Here is a 20,857-nt window from a genome sequence, read left to right on the forward strand (position 1 = left end):
GCTTGAATATGGGGTGCCAGGTGGGCAATATACAGTTCCATGCTGGTAGTTAGAGAATACAGAAGCATATTTACATATTAACATATAACCTAGTCAGGTATGTGTTTTATGTCCTGTTAATGGGACTGTTAGTGTAATTTTAAGTGACCCTCCATTTAAAGATTGCAATTCTCGATTTACAACGATGCCCTCAAAAGTGTTCTAATAAGAACTCCATGTTTTTGTTTTTGAAAACTGTTCTTTTTTCCCGAAATTATCAAAATTTGAACACTTTTCGAGGCAGAAACCTTCTACATTATTGATGAGGATTAAGGTTTCAGGGGTATCGTATATCTTTGAAATTACGCTCACAGTTTCTTTAATCGTCATTTTTTCCTGCTGATTAAATTGTTTAGAGAAAAATTGTCTGTTACTTTAATTAATATGTTATTTTCCTGCTCTACTTAAAGAAAGTGAGTTCCAATTATTATAAAATGAACAGAATGTAATTTGTCGATTGTCGTTGTTCAAAGTTTATTTTCCAAAATATAGCATTATAACTTTCTTACATAAAACACATTCTCTTACACATTGACTGAAATTCAGGATTTCCTAAATATACTCTTACACATTTATTGGAATACAGGATTTCCTAAATATTCTCTTACACATTTATTGGAGTTCAGGATTTCCTAAATATTCTCTTACACATTTATTGGAATTCAGGATTTCCTAAATATTCTCTTACACATTTAAATTCAGGATTTCCTAAATATTCTCTTACACATTTATTGGAGTTCAGGATTTCCTAAATATTCTCTTACACATTTATTGGAGTTCAGGATTTCCTAAATGTGATCTGCTTCTTTTGTATTGTGAAAATATTCACTAACTCCGATAATTTTATATTGATTAAGATCTTATTTGAGGACAGTGGTTTCAAAAGTTCTAAAAAATGAAAAGTCCAGAGCTGAAAACTTTAGAATGATGGATATCGAGATTAATGGTTGATCCTCTCCTTTACTTGATCTCGAGACTAACCTAATCTTGTACTTGTATCCTGAAAAGTGTATAAAACTTGACAAATCAGAGTCGTGTATCAGAAGCCGGAAAATTTGAAATTTTGCGCGCCATTTAAGAATAATATACAAAAAAGGGTGCACTCTCTCTTATTGAAAAACCGGTTTTTTGATTTTTCTGTACTCTATCCCAAAAAAGAGTGGATTAGGAAAAAAATTAAAAGTTTCCACTTTGGATATACGGATTAAGCAGTCGGGATTAAAGGTATCCCATTTTAAAGTTCCCAGCGCAGTTTATACAAACTTACATCCAGATGCTATTTTCTCTGAATCCCATCTCAAAAACCAGCAATAAATCTGCATACTTTGAATATACTTTTTTTTTATGTTCTAAAAGTCAGAAACTACATTTAAAGTAAAAAAGTAAAAAATTAGTTATTTATGAAATATACAAAAACATACAAAATAAAGTGTTTCAGGAGAAAATATTTAAAAACCTCTAAAAGTAGAGGTTGTGGGAATATTTCCCCCCAATTAAAAAAAATATTTGCAAGGGTGTATTGTATACAGGACGTGATCTAGAGGTTGGAAAAAACAAATTGATTAAAATGGGGGGTACTAAGCAGGAGGCAAATTGTTGTTTTATTGAATTTTTTCTGTTAGGTTTTCCGTTTTAAAGGGATTGTAAGCGTAATTTTCATTGACCCTCCATGCAAAGATTGCGAATCCCGATTTAAAGCGGTATCCTTAAAAGCCTCGTTTGATCAATAATGAATTATTTATCAATTTTTATTATCTTGAAAACTAAATATTTTCAATTGTGGTTTCTCTAATGCAGGAAACTACGTAAGAATTATCAGAATTAAACACTAGAACCTGGAAGAAGTATCTTTAAAAGTGAAAAATGAGACCCCCTTCCTGCACATTTGTTTTAACTTACAAAACGAAGAACAAAAGTTAGAAATCCAATTATATATTTTTTATTTTTGAATTTTATTTGATTTTTTCTGTTTAGAATGCCGAGCTTATTAGACCGCGAGACCTTCACCCTCCTTAACCTGTCGGACACTGGGAGTGAATCCGTCCCTGATCTTGATCTTGTCCAACCTTCCCGCACACAGAATAGAAGAAAGGTAAATCAAAGATGACACTAAAACCGGTTTTTACCATGCGCTTGATTTAGTCCAACCTACCTCATGCTGCACACAGTAGAAGAAAGGTATATCAAAGATGGCACTAAACCCGGTTTAATTACCACGCGCTTGATTTAAGCTATCCTGTCCGTATACAGAATTGAAGAAAGATTAATCAAAGATAGCGCTAAAACTGGTTTTTAGCACTAGCTTGATTTAGTCCTACCTACATGCACACAGAGTAGAAGAAAGTTAAATCAAAGATGACACTAAAAGTGGTTTTTACCACATGCTTGATATAGTCCTACCTACCCGCACACATAATAGATGAAAGGTAAAACAAATATGGCGCTAAAACCGGGTTTTACCACACGCTTAATGTTGTCCTACCTACCCGCATACTGTCAGAAAACGGAAGAAAATGGGGAGAAATAAATTACCCACAAAGGATGAGACTTCAGAGACGAATGTGTAGAACTTATAATGTCTGTTTTTTATAATTATCATTCCCTCCAACTGTAAACTTGTTTCTGTTTTTTGCCAAATCATTGAATAAGCCATAAAAAAGGTTATATTGAATGCATAAGACTTAGTATACCCTCGGAATCGTCAAATTTAAAGAGTTTCACTTTTCAGGTCGTCTTTACTCTCTTAGCCTTTGTTGGTCACCCCGTATGTACATTGTACAAAAACTGTATTAAACCCTAAAATTGCAAAGAAGACTTAGAAAATTAGAAAACAGAAGATAAAGAAGATAAATTGAAGAACTAATANAGCCAGCAATATCCTGTTCAAACCCTGAAGATTTAGTAGAACCCTGCCCGAACCCAGCGGAAAAGAGTTTTAAGCATTGATTTTTTATTTCTAAGCTTAGAAGAGTATGTAACCTCACGTTTTTAGGTTTGAAATTATTTCTTTTAAAGTCAATTGTTAATAAAAGCTGTTTTTTAACAGTCTTTTGCTGGGATTTCGTGGAGTTCGGGCAGGGTTCTGCTAACTACCTGGGTCCAAACGGGGTACTGCTGGGCTCATGACCACATGGACCCCCCTCACTCGTATAATTAATATTATTAAAAAACAAACAGTTTAAAAAAAGGAGAAAAGAAGCAAAGCAATGAAGAAAGAATCGTTTAAAGAAGATAGGGATAAAAATTTAAACTAGAAAACAATACTTTAGAAGAATGATTATAATAATAATAATTATAAAAAAAGTAGAATAAGTTTGAAAAGAATAGAAAAGCAAAAACTGCAACTGAGACAGAAATAATTTCTTAACCAAATTTATTCATTCTTAATTTTCAGGTTAAATATAAACGACGGGAGCGTGCCCCTAGATCCTCCCAACCTGCCCCGCCCCCGTCAGACTGGGACAGCAGCCGCCCTTGTAAATGTGGTTCTCCGCCTTCTGCCTGCCAGCTGGGCGGAGTAGTGTTTATGTTGACCTGCCTCGGTTCCCTCCTCTACCTCAACTTCACGTTGACCGATAAGCTACAAGCGCTGGAGTCAAGGATATCTAGTGGTGAGTACAATACAGTACAGTACAGAATAATATAGTAGTTCACAGGTCTGAATCCGGATTTCGATAGCTTGAAGTCCATATTTGGATCCGGATTCAGGAAGCTAAATGTCCGGATTCGGATTCAGGGAGCTGAATGTCCGGATCTGGGTTCAGGGAGTTAAATGTCTAGATCCAGATTCAGGGAGCTAAATTTCTGGGGCTGGATCAGGGAGCTAAATGTCTGGATCCGGATTTAGAGAGCTGAATGTCCGGATTCAGCTTCAGGGAGCTAAATGTCAGGGTCCGGATTCAGAGAGCTGAATGTCCGGATCTGGATTCAGAGAGCTGAATGTCCGGATCAGGATTCAGAGAGCTGAACGTCCGCATCCGGATCTAAATTCCAGATCTGGATTCATACATTGGGTCAAACGACTTAGGGTTAAACGGGCAACGCCGGGCCCTCAAGCTAGTATTATTTATTATAAGAGGAAGAATTAAGCTGCAAATATTCCCCGAAGCAATTATGAGTCGAAGCCTTTTTCCATATTTTTCCATTTTTTTTACATATAAATAATTTTTTTATACATATAAATAATTTTTTATACATATAAATAATTTTTTTTATAATTAATAGCTAAAGAAGTATAAGTCAGCAGAGCTCTCTTACATATCCAACAAATAGGCATTATCTCACTCAGAGGCGTATTCAGGGGGGACTAAGCCCCACCCCCCCCCTGGACCAGTGAAATCTATTGATTTCAGGGGTTTTTAGGCCCCAACGGGTGCTAAGCTCCCCCCCTGGAAAGAAAACAAAATTTAAGAAATTCCTGAATACGCCCCTGATTTCACTGAAATCTCACTCTAAAAGTTGTCATCAAATTTTTAAACAGCCTCGACTTAAAAGTGTCGCTACGCTTTGGCCTCTGGTTTTACCTCACCAACTCGGTTATACTTCTTGTGTCCCTGTACCATACATATTTAAAAATAGCAAAGAGTGTGTTTCTAGTGTTTAAGTTTTAAAGGAGTAAATCGCAAGATGCTCCTCGATTTTTGCGTTAGAGCGTTCACATCTTGGTTCGCAGTGCTTAACCATTCTGACTCTTCTAGACATAGAGTAATAAAACGAAGAGATGAAGCTTAGCTCAGATGTACACAACCGACCTGTCCATTAATTAATTAATAGACAGGTCGGCTGTGTACATCACGATATGTTTACGTATCTAACGCTGTATAGAGCGATCGTATTTCTAAGGAGTGGTTTAATGTAGATATTTGAATATTAACGTATTGATAATTAGATAGATTAGGTCGAAAAAATGTAAAAAATAATTGTTTGCTTAAAACAAATATCAAAGTGTGACACACGTTTCTACACCCATTTTTCAAGGGCTTTTCAAAACTATAGTTTTCAGATCTGTAGCTTTAGTCATAAAAAAGTTATGGGCTATTTAAGATTTTTTTACATACTCGCCCTGTACCCTACCTTAGGCATAAAAATATTACCAAAAAATCCTTTAAATTTCCATTTATAAAAAGTAAAAAAACTAGAGGGAGGAGCCAAATGCCCCCCCCCCCCCGCCTGTTTAGGGTTAGGAGCTCCAGGTCGTCATCGTTGTTTCATCTTTGTGGGTAACCCTGCATACACTATCATGTTAATGGTAAAGAGTTGAAGAGAAGAAACAATAAAAAATGTTTGAAATAAGAATGTTTTCAGTTAAATTCATGCCCTAGAAACTAATAAATTGAAAACCTACAAATTTGAAAATTGTCAAATGTTTGCAGTCAACATCCTCGAATTCTCTTTAAATAAAGAAATAAAATCTAAAAATTGGTCAATTCCATAAAATCCCCCTTTAGAAATACGATCGCTCTATATACAAGTGTACAGCGTTAGATACGTAAACATATCGTGATGTACACAACCGACCTGTCTATTGATTAATTAATAGACAGGTCGGTTGTGTACATCTGAGCTAAGCTTCACCTCTTCGTTTTATTACTCTATGCTTCTAGATTTATGATAGACCTTTCAATTTAGAAATTTACAATAAACTCACTACAAATACAATCAAAGGGACTAAATTTCAAATGACTACATTTGTTTAGTGATATGTCCGATTCACAACGGTACCCTGTAAACCTATGTCTAATCAAGGGTAAATGAGATGTCCGTATTTGCACTTATTTGAACATATTTTAGTTCCAATTAAAGTTAAGAAAAATGACGATTTCTTCCTCTGAATGGTTCAAAGAACACCGTTGTGTCACACAACATAGTGCGGGTCACTTGACATAACGTCTACAATCTCTTTAGATAAAGAAATAAATTTATGTTGTTATAAAATAAACTTTGATCCCAATAGTTTCTACAAATTTTTACATAAATAAGTTTATTTAATTCCCGATTTATTATAGAGATATATAACAATAAAAAAATCATAAAATTTGTCTCATCTTTAATTTCTTATGTATTTTTCACAATTATAAATCTCAATTTTCATGTAAATTTTTACAAAATGCACGTGTCTTCTGTTTATATATTTGAATTTTTAAAACTATTTTTCCTGAAAAACTATTTTAATATTTGACAAAATTATGTTAGAAAAACGACTATCTTCCACAATATTATTGAGATAAAGGTTAGTTTGGGTGTTTTGAATGGGGCATGGTCCTTTTTAAATGAGAGGTCACTTGAAATTACGGCTCCAGTGGCCCTTATAAATTGATACGATCTAAGAATAGGTTATAGGTTAAGACAAAACGGGGTCAAAGTAAAATTAATATTATTTTAAGTTAAGGGTCGTTAAACTCGTAGCACTTTAAAACTAAGAAAAGTACATTAGGTCGGTTTACATTGCCTCATTTTTAATCTTTAAACTTGTTGATATTATGAAGTTAAGACACTGAGAATTTCAAGATAGATGGATAGCGGACTGATAAGACCCCTTGTATCCTATTTCAGTATAAATTAAACCTTGCCAGTGCTAGGGAGTACCCGGAGTAATCAAGACTAGGGAATTAAATCCCTCTGTATTATTTCACTGCATTGCAGAGTCTTGTTCTCCTGTTTGTGTCCGTCTATGTGTATGTGTGTTTGTGTGTACCGGCTCTCCTAGCAATCATCACTACCTGCTCACAACCCCACTACTACCAGTTCATATTATACATCCGGCTGAAGAGGGAGGAGGGACTGGGGCGGATTGAAGGAGGAGAAGGATGTGTTTCCACGTGTGGAACCTACTCCAGGTCCACTCTAGACAGGGGTTTGTTCTTCAGAACTCTAGGTATACCTTTACAAAAGAGTGACACGAGGTTTATTACGTAATCATGTCTGATATACTTTCTCTTAACTCTCTCTCTCTCCTTCATGACTTCTTAAACTCTTTCACCTTTAGTCTTCTTCCGTTCCAAACCTCCTCAATATTCTATACACCCTGTATACGTCCTAATCTTCTATACACCCTGTATCCTTCCCAATCTATTATACACCTTGTATCCGTCCTAACCTACTATACACCCTGTATCCGTCCTAATCTTCTATACACCCTGTATCCTTCTGTATCCTTCCTAATCTTCTATACACCCTGTATACGTCCTATTCTTCTATACACCCTGTATCCTTCCTAATCTATTATACACCTTGTATCCGTCCTAATCTTCTATACACCCTGTATTCGTCCTAATCTTCTATACACCCTGTATCCTTCCTAATCTTCTATACACCCTGTATCCTTCTGTATCCTTCCTAATCTTCTATACATCCTGTATCCGTCCTAATCTTCTATACACCCTGTATCCGTCCTGTCTTCTATACACCCTGTATACGTCTTAAATTTAAACACCCTGTATCCTTCCTAATTTTCTATACACCCTGTATCCTTCCTAATCTTCTATACACCCTGTATCCGTCCTAATCTTCTATACACTCTGTATACGTCCTAATCTTCTATACACCCTGTATCCGTCCTAATCTTCTATACACCCTGTATCCTTCCCAATCTTCTATACACCCTGTATCCGTCCTAATCTTCTATACGCCCTGTATCCGTCCTAATCTTCTATACACCCTGTATCCGTCCTAATCTTCTATACACCCTGTATTCGTCTTAAATCTAAACACCCTGTATCCTTACTAATCTTTTTGTACCTTCCATAATTTCTAATGAGAGATTCCTACATATTTGTTTTTCTTGCAAAAAAACGTATATTTTCGCTGTAAATTTTAAATTTTCTATTTTGATTTCAATTAGATCCTATTTCTACAAATTAGCAGATGCATTAAATCAAAATAACAAGAATTTCCAGATTTCAAACAGTAAATACTAAAAAAGACTGGTTCTTGTTCAGCTTCTATACATTTAAGAGGGGGAGGGTGCACACTACTGAAAATGAACCATCAGGTTTCATGTCAAAACATCTAATTTTTTTCTTCGGAATATATAAATATGCAGGCTTCTGAGTTATTATCTAAATTTTCAGAAAATGCCACCTAGGGAATTTTTATTGAATCCATTTAAAAGAAATTGTAAAAATTAAGTGCATTTTTAAGTCTAAACTTAATCGTAACTGCAGGTTCAAAGATTAATCAAGATTATTCTGTGTTTTTTTGTGATATTTTTAGAACCGTTGATGGCAGGGTCACCAAATTATGTGAATTTTCCTTAACAATCATAAGACATGTTTTAGCAAAAAAATCAAAGCCTCAAGTGAACTGTGTAATTGCCCAATTACTGCTTGAAAAAAGACTTTTTGAAGTAAAATAATTAAAAGTTACATAAAAAAAACTTTTTCGGGCCGCATTTTTACAGTCAGGCAGTTGACTTAGGGGTTTGATTTTTTGCTACAACAAGTTTCATGACTGTTAAAGAAAAATAAAAAATTTGGAGACCATGTCATATACTGTTAAAAAAAATATCGTAAAAAAACCAGAATAATCAGATAAAAGTCTTGAAATGAAATTTTTGTTTAATTTAAGACCTGTGAATGCTCTTGATTTCTACAATTTCTTAAAAATTGATTTGCTCAAAATTCCCTAGGTGGCATTTTCAGAAAATTGAGAATATAACTCAGTAGCCAGCATTGAGCATATAAACATAATCCAAAGAAAAAGTTCAGGTGTTTTGACTTGAAACCTGATGGTTCATTTTCGGTTACAATTTCATCCTAAATCGTCTTAATTACATTCATTGTTTAAAATTAACTTATTTATTCAAATTCTTTTATTGTTTTCTTTTATTTAATTTTCTTTTGTTTAATTTTTTGGTAATTTTGTACATAATTAATTTCCTTCATTTCTAAAATCTAATTCCAAAAATTGTTTCCCTTCTTTTCTATTATTCCTTTTCCTACTTAATTTTTTGTACCTCTTGCCAGGACAAGTTGTAAAAATTAATTTAAAATAATTGCAGTAGTTCCTGGAGTATATTAACAGGCAGCCCGGAATACCACGAGTCTGGAGGTGGAGTTTGATATGATGAAATCCTATTCTGGAACTTTCTATCTTGATATCAATTACTGAGGTCAGTTGACTGCTGAACGGAGACGGATTCCCTGAACCTGGGTCCTTCTTGGAACCTGTGTAGAGGAGGGAGGAGGGAGATCTAGGGGTCTTTCTTGGAACCTAGATAGTGGAGGCAGGAGAGAATCGAGGGGTCTTTCTTGGAACCTAGATAGAGGAGTGAGGAGAGGATCTAGGGGTCTTTCTTGGAACCTAGATAGAGGAGTGAGGAGAGAATCTAGGGGTCTTTCTTGGAACCTAGATAGAGGAGTGAGGAGAGGATCTAGGGGTCTTTCATGGAACCTAGATAGAGGAGTGAGGAGAGGATCTAGGGGTCTTTCATGGAACCTAGATAGAGGAGGGAGGAAAGAATCTAGGGGTCTTTCATGGAACATAGATAGAGGAGGGAGGAGAGAATCTAGGGGTCTTTCTTGGAACCTGGATAGAGGAGGGAGGAGAGGATCTAGGAGTGTATCTGGAACCTTAATAGAGGAGGGAGGAGAGGATCTAGGGGTGTACCTAATTTTACAATTCGTTATCAATCTTCCTTCTAACCTGAATACAAATGTGGACAAAATTGGAGAAATCCGTAAAAAAATTGGAGAAAAAAATCAACCAAAAAATAGCATAAAATCTGGAAATCTCGAGTGAAAAACTGGAAAAATCAGCAGCTGGTAATTTGAAAAATTTAAAGATACGAGCTCGTTTAAATCCAGAAAAATTTTAAAGACAAATTTTAATTTTAAAAAGTGCCTCTAAGAATATCTACCTTTCTGTAATATCTGGTCCATCTGTGATTCCTATTAAATGTGATAATATTAAGTCTAATTCCATTCAAACTTGTTCAAGAGATCCTTAAACGTTTTTTTCAAAAACTTGATTTAGTCTTTTTATCCCCGACTCTTTGTTACTTTTGATTTCTTATCCTGTTTGGATTTTTATTTTTTATTTTTATTTTTCTTATCAACATAATGCTCATTTTCTTCATTGCTAACAATATCTATCGAGTTTGCATAAAAAAGGTTTTAAATCTTAATTAACTTACAGTGTTCACCACTTCAAAGTGTGAATTTCCATATCATAAATTATAATTGTTATCCGTACTTGTATTTTAATCGTTAACAATTAAGAATTCTGTCAAATTCCTTCCTTGTTAATTTTCAGATGGGAAAACATGATCAATGTAGTTCAGACAAATGTTTAAAGGGTACCGTCACCGTTGTGAATCCGACAAGCAACTGTTTTAATGGAAGGCCACTTGAAACTTTTCTAAATATTTTATATTTGGTTGTAACCATGAATAATCTTGACTCCGGCATGACAAGACAGTTTTATAATTTCAGGAGCTAGATATAATAACAAATATGTCCCCAACAAGATTTCATTCATTCATTCATTCATTCAACCATCCTATTCATTCATTTATCTTTTAATTCATCCTTTCAGTCACCAGTGTCTGATGATAACATACAGCAATTAAAAATCTTGAAATTATCTATTGTAAGTTTGTAAAATCTCGTTGTTTTAAATTGTTAACCAGAAATATTATTGTAAACCATGTTAACTAAAGAAATCTAAGATTCAGTACACCTATCCTATCCAGAGTTCAAAATCAAGATTTTATATCCTATTTTCAAAGTGGTTAGCCTCTGAGGAACTGAAAACTCGCCCCGAACTCTAACCAATATTTTCACCAAGCTCTGGACAAGGATAGGAAACCCTCTCCCCTAGGGTTTGAATATAGGGATAATCAGAGCTGAATTCACTTGAAGTTCAAAAAGTACAATTAAATTATAGTATTTGTTAAATTAAGTGCATTTAGAATATATTTTTGATATATTTGTTCGTATTGATTTTGATGACATTTTAGATTGGTTTGATTTGTGTGGTTTCGTGAGTGTGTGTTTAGAGGATACAGGGTGTCCCAAGAAACATGGGAATTTAGTTAGGAGGATACAGGGTGTCTTAAGAAACATAGGAATTTAGTTAGGAGGATACATGGTGTCCCAAGTAACATAGGAATTTAGTTAGGAGGATATAGGGTGTCCCAAGAAACATAGGAATTTAGTGATGAGGATACAGGGTGTCCCAAGAAACATAGGAATTTAGTTAGGAGGATACAGGGTGTTCTAAGAAACATGGGAATGATGTCTTTCTGAAAAGGACTGTCGTTATAATTAAAATGCATTTACAAACCTGTAAACCTGTATTTAATCAATAATAAGATAAATATCGTCTTTTTTCTATAAAACAGTGTTCAATTCTGACAATTTTATCTATTGATCTGTTGCAGAAATCTTAAGTCACTTAAGTATAAATAAATCACAATCAAACATCTTTTTCTTTCTTGATCTAACAACGCTTTAATGGGTAATGTTGTGAATCGGACATCTACAGTCCGGAGTTCCAATAAAAATGTGAAGCAAATCATTCAACGGGTTCATGAGTTATGATCGAACAGTCGAACAAACTAGCAGAAATTACTCCTTGATATATAGATAACGATTTATACTACTTTAAATACAAATTAAAATAACGATTTTTAGCTAACCTTAAAAATAGGTTTTGAATGTATCGGAAAAACTTTTCAATTTTGAGGAATGAATATTGAAGATATGATTGTTCACACAAAATCTGAAATTATCTTAAGCTGTGTATTGTGTTAAAAAGAAAGAAAAAAGATTAACGAAAAATAAAGATAGTTAATTGAATCAGGGCGTCATCTTCTAGTTCAACTTTCAATTGTTGCACAATTTTCAGCATTTTCTCATAGATAAAACAATATTAATTTTTTTGCGGATTTACAATTTTTTCGAAGATTTTTTAAGTTTTACGAAAATCAAAAATTTTGAAGACTTTTTTTGTAATTCTGAGCTTCCAAACCGTTCTTGGGGTCATGTGAGTTCCCACACAAAACTTGGACCAGTCGTTTTGACGTTTATTGTACACAAACAAACAGACAATTAAAGTATGTATATATAGATTTTTATCATTTTGCACAGAATGATAGTTTCTTTTATTTTTTATACGAAAGCTGTATACTAAACAATATATGTATATAAAGGCAATATTGAAGCATGTGGGAATTTCTATTACATTTTAGTGAAATAAAACTCTTGAGGGGGGAGAGAGGACGGATAGTCGGATAGCCTCCAGTAGCGACTAAACCGTTGTTAAGTATGGATTCTATGTCTGGAAGAATGCGGGTTGTATTTATAAGCTTTCTATTCACATAGAACAAGGAGCTAGTACAGGGTTAGGATGGATGGAGAATCACCCCCGCCTCTCCGAGTACTCAGGAGTGCACAGGAGAAAAAGTTAAGAAAACGTAAGGACTTGGACGCGCTTATTGTGAACGGAACCCGGAAGAAACGGGGTTCAAGCCAAGAACTGCTGGCCAGGAGTGATGAAACCTCCTCTGAGGGCGAATTAGAGCTGGGGGACGGGTTCAGGAGAAGGAGAAGAAACGGGTTCAGCTGGGGGATCAAATGGGGTGTTCTGATAGGAGGGTTTCTCGCGGTCCTTGTTCTAGTGGTTTGGCTTCATCTCAACCTGAAGATTGAACTCGATGATGTTTGGAGACACGTAGGGAGAGGTAAATCATACGATGATACCTTATCAACCGACCTATAGGGTTTATCCGACCTAAATATGGATTTATGAGATGTGTCTGTTGTAAAACAGAGATTGTTACATAACACGAGAAATATTGAGAACATAACATAAAATTTTGTAAAAGAAAGTTGTGTCAATATTTTGCGAGTTATTTAATAATACCGGTTTGATAACCTCTAAATAAGTATTGAAGCGAAGAAAAAAGGGCGAAGTTTTAAGGAGATAGAAGTTATTGATTCAATAAACCTTAAAACAGGCCAAGGTTAAGAGACTGTAAGCGTAATTTCAAGTGACCCTCCATGCAAAGATGGCAATGATTCATTTACAACGGTACCCTTCAAAGCTTTGTTTGATCAGCAATTAAGTATGAATTAGAACACTGAATTTAAAACTGTTTATTTTTATTTCTGGTTTCTCTGCAAAAGTGACTTGCGCATATCTTGCTTATAAGAAAGACTAGAGAAATTATCAGAAAAATTACATTTTTTACATTTCTGATCAGAATAAGGTTTTAAGGATACCATTGTAAATCGGACATTGCCATCTTTGCATAGAGGGTCACTTGAAATTACGATTACAATCCCTTTAAAGGACGAGAGAATAGATCTTATAATAATAGACAAAGTTAAGAAATGGGGTCGGACAAGTTCATGGATACATTTCACACATGAATGACAAAGTCATCGATAGGATATTTTATGAATGAAAAAATCATTGATAGGACATTTTATGAATGAAAAAATCATTGATAGGACATTTTATGAATGAAAAAATCATTGATAGGACATTTTATGGATGAAAAAAATCATTGATAGAACATTTTATGGATGAAAAAAATCATTGATTGGACATTTTATGGATGACAAAATCATTAATAGGACATTTCATAATGGAACAAATAGTAAGACATTTGATAGACAGAAGAAATTTTATTTATAATACATAAAAAGTCATAAAAACCACAATAAATTGGAACCGTTTTTGTGACCATAAAACCTTGTGGTAAGTCTAAAACTTTATATAAGATCGGATTCCCTAGGATCGGGTTTCATACCACCTAGACTAACTTTTCACTATTTGTCACGAGAATTTCTGTCTGTACAAAATCGATTATGTTTGGTGATATTAATATTTAGGTCATGAATTCTTCATGATACTTCTCATTTTTTTTACATTTTTTACATTTTTTCGACCTTATCTATCTAATCATTAATACTAATATTCAAATATCTACATTAAACCACTCCTTAGAAATACGATCACTCTATACAGCGTTAGATACGTAAACATATCGTGATGTACACAACCGACCTGTCTATTGATTAATTAATAGACAGGTCGGTTGTGTACATCTGAGCTAAGATCACATTTTTCACTCTTTCTCTATCTGTATAGATATATTTTGAAAGTTTAAGAATATTGGAAACAGAAGACTCTAGATTTTAGGTTAATTATCTACTATTCTTGTTAAATCCTGAAAAGATATTTTAACAAGCTCCAAATAAAACAAACCCTACTAATCAATTAAATTACGAAAGGAAAAAGTGTTATCCAATTTTTAAAAGATATTTCGCACTTAAATTCATAAGATTGGAAAAACTGTTTTGTTTAATGTTGAATATTTTTAAAGTAAAAAAACGATTTTCTCTAAAGCAAAACTATGATGTATTGGTAGATGTATCTTACAGTTTTTTGCGTCTTCATAAATTCTCAATAATGCGTCCTCCTTGTGCGTCCTAAATGTACGTCCTCAAGTAGTGTATTAAATGTGCGTTCTCAATGTACGTCCTCAATAATGCGTCCTCAATTAGTGTATAAAATGTGCCTCTCAAATGTACGTCCTTAATTATTTTCAATAATGTGTTATTAACGTTTGTCCTCCATGCCCGGTCCTCAATGTTCGTCCTTGGATGTGTTTCCTCTATATTCGTTCTCTATGTACGTCCGCGATTTAAGTCGTCAATATGTGTTATCATCAATGTGCGTCCTCATAATTTGTTCATTAGTACTTAATAATTTGTTCGCCCTAATAATTGGGTCCGTGCAAGTGCAAGTGCAAGTGCAAGTGCAAGTGCAAGTGCAAGTGCAAGTGCAAGTGCAAGTGCATCCTGTTTTGCTACGGATAATGTTCGTGTTGATAAATAACTTACCTAATGCTTACTCTCGCGAAAAAATCTAGTAGTATTTTGCAGATTACTCCTTTGAAATCAAAACTATAAACAGGCACGGTGATGTTTTGAAATACGATTGTCTAGGTCTATAAAAATGGACGAGAAAATTAGTAATGTAAAGCCAAAGGCCAAGGGGTTGCGACGGTTCAAAGGTTCAAAAAAAATGATGACACTTCTCTTAGCTCTTTGGATTTCAGTGAAATATTTCCAGGTGTCACGTTGGAGTTTCTCATGTCTAAATTCCTTTTATTTTTTGTTAATTAAATGACAAATCTGAATAAACAGAAAACGGGGGGAAAACTCGGAAAAGTTCAGGGTTCTCGTTATTAAGTGATTAAATGCTTAGTAAAATTAAAATGAGATAATTTAATACAAATTTAAAATGATGGATTTTGAAATCTGAAGTACTTTTTAGGTACTTATAAAATATCAAACTTTTAAGTATATCGAAAAACAGTTGGTTTTCTAGGAAAAATATACTTGTGATATTTTTCATTATATTTATCTTATGATTTATTATATTTAGTATATTTACTGAGAAAGTATATAATGTTTCACATTCTGATACACAATAGGTTTATTATCTAGACTAATCTAAATAAATTGTATTATTATTCTGATATACCAATACACGGCGGTCCCCTTGGATATACAGGGTGTCCCACGAAACATGATATACCAAGGTAATGCGGTCCCCTTGGGCATAAAAGGTGTCCCACGAAACATGAGATACCAATTTACTTCGGTCCCCTTGGACATAGAGGGTGTCCCACGAAACATGATATACCAATTTACTTCGGTCCCCTTGGATATAGAGGGTGTCCCACGAAACATGATATACCAATTCACTTCGGTCCCCTCGGATATACAGGGTGTCCCACGAAAAATGATATACCAATAAACGGTGGTCCCTTCGGATATATAGGGTGTCCCATGAAACATGATATACCAAGACACTGTGGTCCCCTTGGGCATACATGGTGTCCCACGAAACATGATACCAATACACTTCGGTCGCCTGGGGTACACAGGGTGTTCTACGAAACATGATACCAATACACTTCGGTCCCCTTCGGTATACAGGGTGTCCCACGAAACAATGATATGCCAATACACTTCGGTCCCCTTTGATACACAGGGTGACCCACAAAACACAATTTTAAAATCTATTCTTATAAATCGAATTACGGAGGCTTAAATGACCCCCTACATTTTTCCAGTGTGACTTCCCCCCTTTCCCTGCCAATTGGAGGGGGGGGGGATATTCTGTACCTAATCTCAACTGACTTGAATTTTATCTCCTCCCTCTTCTTTTGGGTATCATTTCCCTTTTCCAAAGCTGTTGGCTGTAGGCTACAAAAAGTTACAAAAAGTAAAAAATTGTGAAATTTATTTTTACTATGAATTTTCTACGAATATTACCATCTTTTATCTCTTTGTAAATCTGAAATATCTGCATTTCCATGTTATAGAGTTTCTACCTTGGTATATGATCTTCAAATATTTAATTCTAATTTCAACGTTGTGCAGAAATAAATGAAAAGTTTTCAAGTATTTAAAAGTTTGCTGCATTCAACCTAGAACCTCATTGATGGAAACTTTTGAATTATTGGATACTGAATATATGACTACTGACTTGTCTCTATCAACTTCTCACTAACTAGCTAACTAACTAACTACTAGGGCTGGACGTGTTCCTACTTTTTTTTAAATCGTCCGTTCCGTTTGAACTCGTGAAAGAACGACCGTTCCCCAGAAACGACGCCCAGACCTTAGAGCTTTGTTCCTACTTTTTTATCGTTTGTTCCTTTCTGTAACAAATGCTCTCCAATAGTTTGTCTGCCTGTATCGTTCAGATACAACTTGCTCTAGAACTCAATGTTCTAAAATAATACTTTAGTCTGTATAAAAACCATAGAGCACTTTCTTTTTCTCAATGTGTATCGTACAGATACAACTCGCTTTTGAACTCAATATCCGATCAATAATACTTCAGTCTGTATCAATCCAGATACGACGCTATATGTATTCTTTTATATGTATCGTTCAGATACAACTCGCTCTGAGACTCTATGCTCTCTACACGAGAAATAATACGTGTCTAAACGTAATGAAGCAAAGGTTCATGTCCAACTAATCTATATTTTAGGTATTATAGTTAAATAGTACATGTTAACGATATGGACCGATAGGTTTTCTCAGAAATTAACAAACGTAGTTAGGGTACAGGGTTATAACGTAATATATACAGGTATGTTCACATTTACAAATATGGGGTTTACTACTATATTTATTACAGTTCCGTTCGTTCCGTTTCGTTCGTTCCCATGATAGAATGATCGTTTCCCAGGAACGACGCCCATCCCTATTCACTAATCAAATTCATGTTTTTAAGCAAAATATTCAATAATTTCAGGGACTTAAAGACGTTATTTTCAGTAACCCTCCATTTTAAGAGTGATGTGTCCGATTTACAACGGTACTCTTGAAACCTTCATCCGAGAAACAATAAGGAAGATATCGTTGTTTTTCTATCATAAAAATGTTGAGTTCTGATAATTTCTTTGATTGTCTTTGCAGTAGAAATCCGCAAGTCACTTTACAGAGAAACCACATTCGAAATCAAGATTCAGATAGAAAAATACGAATATCTCATTAATCCATGATTAGACAAAGGTATAAAATCTACCGTTGTGAATCAGATATGCCACTCTGAAAAAGTCACTTGAAATTACACATGTTAAAAACAGGATGTTTGTTTTACCATCTTGTTGTGACAAAAAAATCTCAGGAATCTTCCAGTGAAAGCTGTTTGAAACAGATGTTTAAAAATTCAATTTAAAATTGTCGAAACTTTTTCTTTTGATAAATTTTTTTCAATTTAATATTTTTATTCTTTTAAAATGAATTCTCAATTTTTTTCTATTTGATTTGTCAAAGAGACTATATTGCTATGGGTTAAAGGGACTGAGGGCGTATTTCAAGTGACCCTTTTTAAAAAGATGCCAATGCCCGATTTACAACGGTACCCTTGAAACCTTTATAGGAGTTTTAAACGTAAAACCCTTTTCTAGGTTTAAAAGTGTTAAATTCTGATAATTCCTATGTTACCTGCACTAGAAATGCGCATACTACTTCCGAAAAGATACCACAACTGAAAATAATCAATTTTCAGAATTTTAAACAATGATATCTAATTCACGATTGATCAGACAAAAATTTAAAGTGTACCATTGGGAATCTGGCATTGCCGTCTTTGCATGCATATAATTTACGCTTACAGTCCTTTTAATAGCATACCATTGGCTAATTTAAATCTTTAAAAAAAAACATTTTAAAAACATTTTTTAAATTTAGTTTGTTAATGGTAGAACTTAGTTTTATCTAATTTATGAATTATATTTTGTTTTATCTCTGACAAATGGCGGGCTAAAAATTTCTTGAAATTCTGCTCCAAATTTTAATTAGAAGAGAACTGAGACAATACTAGAGGTTTNGCAGGAGGCTAGCCCCTTAGGCAGAGGTTTCTAGGGGAGGGGGGCTCGGCGCTGAGGCTAGGACAACTTGTAAATTTCAACCCTGAGAAAAGTATATAAAAGAGACTGTCCTGGTAATTTTAATTGACCTTTCATTTACATAGGATCAAGTCTGATTCAAGACCCTCTTTAAACCTTTATCTAATTAATATTGAGGAAAGTTATATTTGCTTTTATAGCTTGGAAACTGTTTAATTAGAACAATTTTCTCCATGGTTTTTGGAGTAGAAATCTACATGTCACCTTTGTAGAGAAACCACAATCGGATAAAATGAATTCTCAACAAGAAAAACGTGCATATGCCACACATGCTTGACCTGACAAAGTTGTATAGGGTATCGTTGTGAATCGGACTTACCATGATATTACGTCTGCATCCTTTTAAGCAAGGTTATATGGTTAGAAAAGTTAATTGCTATTGTGTATACTCTGCGTACATATTGAAACTAGTTCTCTCTGGGCGGTGTTGTGAACAAGAATAGATGCTAGTATCCGAGGAGGATAAAAGCATTTAATTTCGATAATTTTTGAAATTCACATAATAGTTTCCTATGACTAGAATGTTTCATTGATTTTTATGTTAAAGATGGATCCCATGTCTGGCTGTGACATCCGTCTTGTATTTACTTTAGAGCCCAGAGCTCAAAACTTAAGACAGGGTATCGTTATGAAAACCAGTTTTGGAACCCTGGTTTCACGGATGGGTTAAGGCAGTTCTGTAGATATCAATATTTTTGTTATGAAATATTATGTTATTTAGTTTCTTCATATTCCCCATTTTTTCGAATCTCTTAAATCAAAATCTACAGAAATGTTAAGACCCCAAAAGGAAACTTAAAGGTTTCGTTCAACGATACTTTTTTAATTTTGGGCTCAGAGACAGTACACTGCAGTACAAATATGCGTACATCCTAAAAAATAACTATCTTTACATAATACCTACTTTACGCTTGGTTTTGTACGGAGATTAGAAATGATTAAAAACTCTTTCCGCATATTATAACCCCCATGGAGACACCGATACACATTTCACATTTGATGGGAATCCATTTTAGAGGTTCCTCGATGCTCACTGAACTAGTTTCAGGGTTACCCACAAAGGATAAGACTTCAAAGACGACTTTATGGAATTCATTCAGTCTTTTCATCTACATTGTTGGTTCCCTGCAGTTGGAAACTTTCATCTAATTTATTTAGATATACAAGTTGAACACCATTTTTAGATATTTAGATATACAAGTTGAACACCATTTTTAGATATTTAGATATACAAGTTGAACACCATGTTTAGATATTTAGATAAACAAGTTGAACACCATTTTAGGCATTTTTCTTTGTTGATAACATTGTATATCCTCAAGTTCAGCGAATTTAAGCAATCGTGTCATTTAAAAACTAGGTATTTTCTAAAATCCTAAATAAACAGCCCAGGGTGGTAATATCAAAATTTGCATGATTTTTAAAAATGTAGATTCTAGAAAATCATTTGAAATTGGAGCTAATTTTATATTTGAAATTTGTTTCGGGTTTAGAGATTTCAACAAAATTTAAATATAAATATTATATATTTTTTATTTACATATATTTATATATATATAAATACATATTGATATACTTTAATAACTGTTTCATCGCAATATTTAAGAGTTTAAAAACGGTCCCTTTTAAACTTCATATTTTTACAAACTTTACAAATTATGTAAAATTTCCTACCTTGTCTTTGCTTTATAAATCCGCGGCTCGTGGCTCTTGAAGAAAATTGTCGAATTTTTAATAAAAAAAAATAAGATATATCCCTTTAGATGGAGGGTCACTGGAAATTTTTTCGACTTTTTCTATAAAAATGAATTATCTATTCTTGTCAAGTTGTCTCACCCAATTTAGCATGTTACAATTTACATTATTGAAGGATCACTTGAAAAGGTGTGGACAGTCCCTTTAATAAAATTTATTTTTCTAGTTGATGAAGCTTCAAGATCAGCCGCCTCTCCTATTATTGCAATTAAAACTTTATTAGATGAATTACAGGTATTTATAATTTATGTTATATAATAAAAATCTAGGGTTTTCCGCGCCACATTTTAAATACCAGGCACGATATGAGACCATTCGAGTTTAAAACTAGTTTTACATGCTTTGCAAAGACGTAGCATTGTTGCATATGGTTTAATGTATATTTGCTTTATGTTTATATTTGAATGAATTATAAGTTAAAACAAATATATATATAAATATATACGGCTGCATAGGATGCATGCATAGCATAGACTCATATAAGAAAATATATTCAAGTTTATATACGGCTGCATAGGATGCATGCATAGCATAGACTCAGATATGAAAATATATACAAGTTTATATACGGCTGCATAGGATGCATGCATAGCATAGACTCATAGATATACAAGT

The 20,857-nt window shown here is 33.9% G+C and overlaps 1 protein-coding gene across 6 annotated transcripts in view; it reads left to right on the forward strand.

Annotated features, from left to right (window-relative positions):
• Positions 1 to 7: 7 nt before the first annotated feature.
• The window catches only part of LOC111710531 (uncharacterized), a 27,757-nt gene continuing 6,907 nt past the window's right edge, over positions 8 to 20,857 (forward strand). For 5 of the 6 annotated variants that reach the window (XR_002767072.1, XR_002767074.1, XR_002767073.1 and 2 more), the window contains exons 1-4: positions 8 to 97; positions 2,014 to 2,131; positions 3,434 to 3,650; positions 20,409 to 20,476. Coding sequence is in view for 2 of the 6 variants with exons in the window: in XM_023484636.1 (XP_023340404.1) it covers positions 2,015 to 2,131; positions 3,434 to 3,650; positions 20,409 to 20,476 (402 nt within the window). In the remaining 4 variants the exon portion in view is untranslated. Of the gene's footprint in view, positions 98 to 2,013; positions 2,132 to 3,433; positions 3,651 to 12,291; positions 12,722 to 20,408; positions 20,477 to 20,857 lie in introns of those variants that run through there. The other variant, XM_023484656.1, reaches the window with a different exon arrangement.

Source organism: Eurytemora carolleeae, unplaced genomic scaffold (genome assembly GCF_000591075.1).
Source record: "Eurytemora carolleeae unplaced genomic scaffold, Eaff_2.0 scaffold170, whole genome shotgun sequence".
NCBI classification, from domain to species: domain Eukaryota; kingdom Metazoa; phylum Arthropoda; class Copepoda; order Calanoida; family Temoridae; genus Eurytemora; species Eurytemora carolleeae.